At 49.8% G+C, this 2,512-nt stretch overlaps 1 protein-coding gene across 1 annotated transcript in view; it reads right to left on the bottom strand.

Annotated features, from left to right (window-relative positions):
• Positions 1-270: 270 nt before the first annotated feature.
• LOC107577903 (tyrosine-protein kinase ABL1-like) overlaps positions 271-2,512 on the bottom strand; it is an 8,692-nt gene continuing 6,450 nt past the window's right edge. Inside the window, exons 2-4 of the mRNA XM_016263926.1 lie at positions 2,439-2,505; positions 2,231-2,359; positions 271-2,152 (exon numbers count right to left, since the gene is read on the bottom strand). Of these exons, the coding sequence (XP_016119412.1) occupies positions 573-2,152; positions 2,231-2,359; positions 2,439-2,505 (1,776 nt within the window). The 3' untranslated portion in view covers positions 271-572. The remainder of the gene's footprint in view (positions 2,153-2,230; positions 2,360-2,438; positions 2,506-2,512) is intronic.

The following is a 2,512-nucleotide window of genomic DNA, read 5'->3' as shown; positions in this document are numbered from 1 at the left end:
TAAAAATTCTTGAATCAGGATGCATTTACTTGACAAGTAAAATGATTTAAGATATTTTGTCTTATTTTCTGAAAAAATATAAAAATTTTGTTATTTTTTGCTTAAAACGAGCAAAAATATCTACCAATGGTGTAAGAAAAATAATATCAACTCAAAGGTTTAACAAGATTATTTTTCTTGCCCCACTGGCAGATATTTTTACTTGTTTTAAGCAAAAACTAAATTTTTTCAGAAATCAAGACAAGTCATTTTACTTGTCAAGTAAGCATCTTAATTCCAGAATTTGAAGACATTTACACTAGAAAACAAGACAAATACTAAGAAAGAAAACCATTTTTTGCAGTGAGGAAAGTCAAGGAATTACAGAGACTCAATCAAGTCACTACGACTTGAACCTGGGCTACCTTAAGATCGCCAAGTGGAACGGTTCCCCTGCACTTGTGCACAGTAATAAGACACTGAACCGTTCGGAAACGTTCCTCTATTTGGCATGAGAAAAGCCGAGGTGGCTCACATCACCAGAGAAGCCCCAGACACGCAGATGACACCGGTCGCATCCGTGCTCTTCTCCGCTACCTCTGAACAATGTCACTGATCTCCTTGACGGAGGAAAGCAGCTTTGAAAAGTCTTGAGGCGTGTTGGCTCCCCCGGTGGCGGCGGGGCAGATCTGCAGCTCGCGCAGGCTGCTCTCCAACTTATTGATGGCTTCGCGGAAAGCAAACTTGTTGCGCATCTGCTGGATGGACTCGACGTAGGTCGCGCAATACTTGGACAGATTCTTGCCGGCTTCCAGCACCGCGCTATGGCTGCCGGTCTGCTCCGTAATGCGGCCGATGGCGGCTCGCAGGAGCTCGGTGCTCTCCAAGAGCATCTCGCGCGTGATGCAGGAGTTGGAGAGCCGCTCCGACGGCTGGCGCGTCTTCCTTAGTGAGCGGCGAGTCGTCATGAGGGGAATGAAATTGGATCCCGGATCACCGGCAGCCGATCCGGTTCCCATTCCTGGCAGCTGACTGCTTGGGGATATAGAAGTCGTCTTTGGGGGCTGCACTTTTGAGGTGTTTTTTGGTACATTCTTAGCACATTCTTGGGAAAGACTCATGCCTTTGCCTTGTTCTGCGGATCCGGAACTTGGAGGGTTGTGTTCAGACGAGCCTTTGGCTTTGGTATCTGAAGAAACGTCAAAAGTGGGACTCCTCGAAGTCTTTCCGGATTTGCCGCTCGAGACCGGAGGCGGAGGAGGAGCTGGTTTGGGTTTGGCGAACTTCCCCTTCTCTCGGTCTCTTTGTACAGGGACTTCGGAAGAGTTCTTGAGCCTACGAGGTCTGCATTCGTCTCCTGGAAGAGGAAGCACATTGGGTTTGAACAGCTCTGCTTGCAAGGCGCTCGTTTTGGAGCTTTCCGTCCGATGGCTGAGCTTCGGTGTCCGAGTCAAAGGACTTGATCCAGGACTAGACTCCGAGTCCTTAAACACTTCGTCTGGTGCATCCGAGTCGGTTTTCTTGGGAAGGCGCGGTGGCGGAGTAAGGGTGCCACCACGGGGCACACAATCGGCTTTCTTGCGAGGCAGAGCTGGCTTTCCTCCAAAGGTTCCCGAGTCGAAGTGAGACAACTGGATATCACGGGGCAAGGTGACCGACTTCCACTCGGTGCGCTCGGACCCCGGAAGCATGCTAGAGGTGGAAGAAGACCTTAAGAAGCGCTTGGAGTTTGACATGGGGTCTTCTTCTGCAGGTGGAGTCGTGGCAAGCTTCCCTCCGCCGGCCGATGTTGTCCCCTTTTTCCGTGAATGAGATGGAAAGAGCTGACCGGGAAAAACCATGGCTCCATTGGTGACTCCGACAATCGTTGTACTGTTGGAGCCGACCAATTTAGAAGGGTCGATGCCGTCGTTAGTGGAAGCGCCATTGTTAAAATCATCTCTGCATTCGGAAGCCAGTCCTCTACGATCCAGTTGCCCATCCATCTTCCCGAAGGAGCTGCTGCGTTTAGGCGGTGCCGGAGCCGTTCTCTTCTTTTTCTTGATTAAACTGAACGGATTCATTCGGAACTTATCTTTATCTTTGGCTAGGAGGCGATCGTCTTCGTTTAAGTTGCTATCAAGGACAGGCCTCGGGAGCATCGGGGGCCCAGTTACCTCGGCCTCTGCTGCGTCTGGAAAAGGTACAGCTTCATCAGTCTGCAGAAAAGCAGCTCAGAATTCACTGTGAATGTTGGGAGAGCGCAGCTTACCGGGACTGTCGCCATCCCTGCTGTCCGTATGTCTTCGCAGTGTCCTCGTCTTAGTGGGAAGTTCTGGAGCCTGCTGTATCGGACTCAGTGTCAGCTTCTTACCCTTTTTGCCCAACTCTTTCTCCACCTCTGCAACCCATTAAAAGTGAAGATGAGCCACAAGAAAGTACACATTAATTTCTCTAAATCTCCAGAGATAGAGTCTCACCATCGGAGATACTGGACTCTTGAAACATTGTCTCAAACGCCTGGTGGGTTTCAGCAAAAGAAGGCCGCTCTGCA

This window comes from Sinocyclocheilus grahami, unplaced genomic scaffold, assembly GCF_001515645.1.
Source record: "Sinocyclocheilus grahami isolate Dianchi unplaced genomic scaffold, SAMN03320097.WGS_v1.1 scaffold7684.1, whole genome shotgun sequence".
Classification (NCBI taxonomy): Eukaryota; Metazoa; Chordata; class Actinopteri; order Cypriniformes; family Cyprinidae; genus Sinocyclocheilus; species Sinocyclocheilus grahami.
This window is presented reverse-complemented; position numbering and strand designations above follow the sequence as displayed.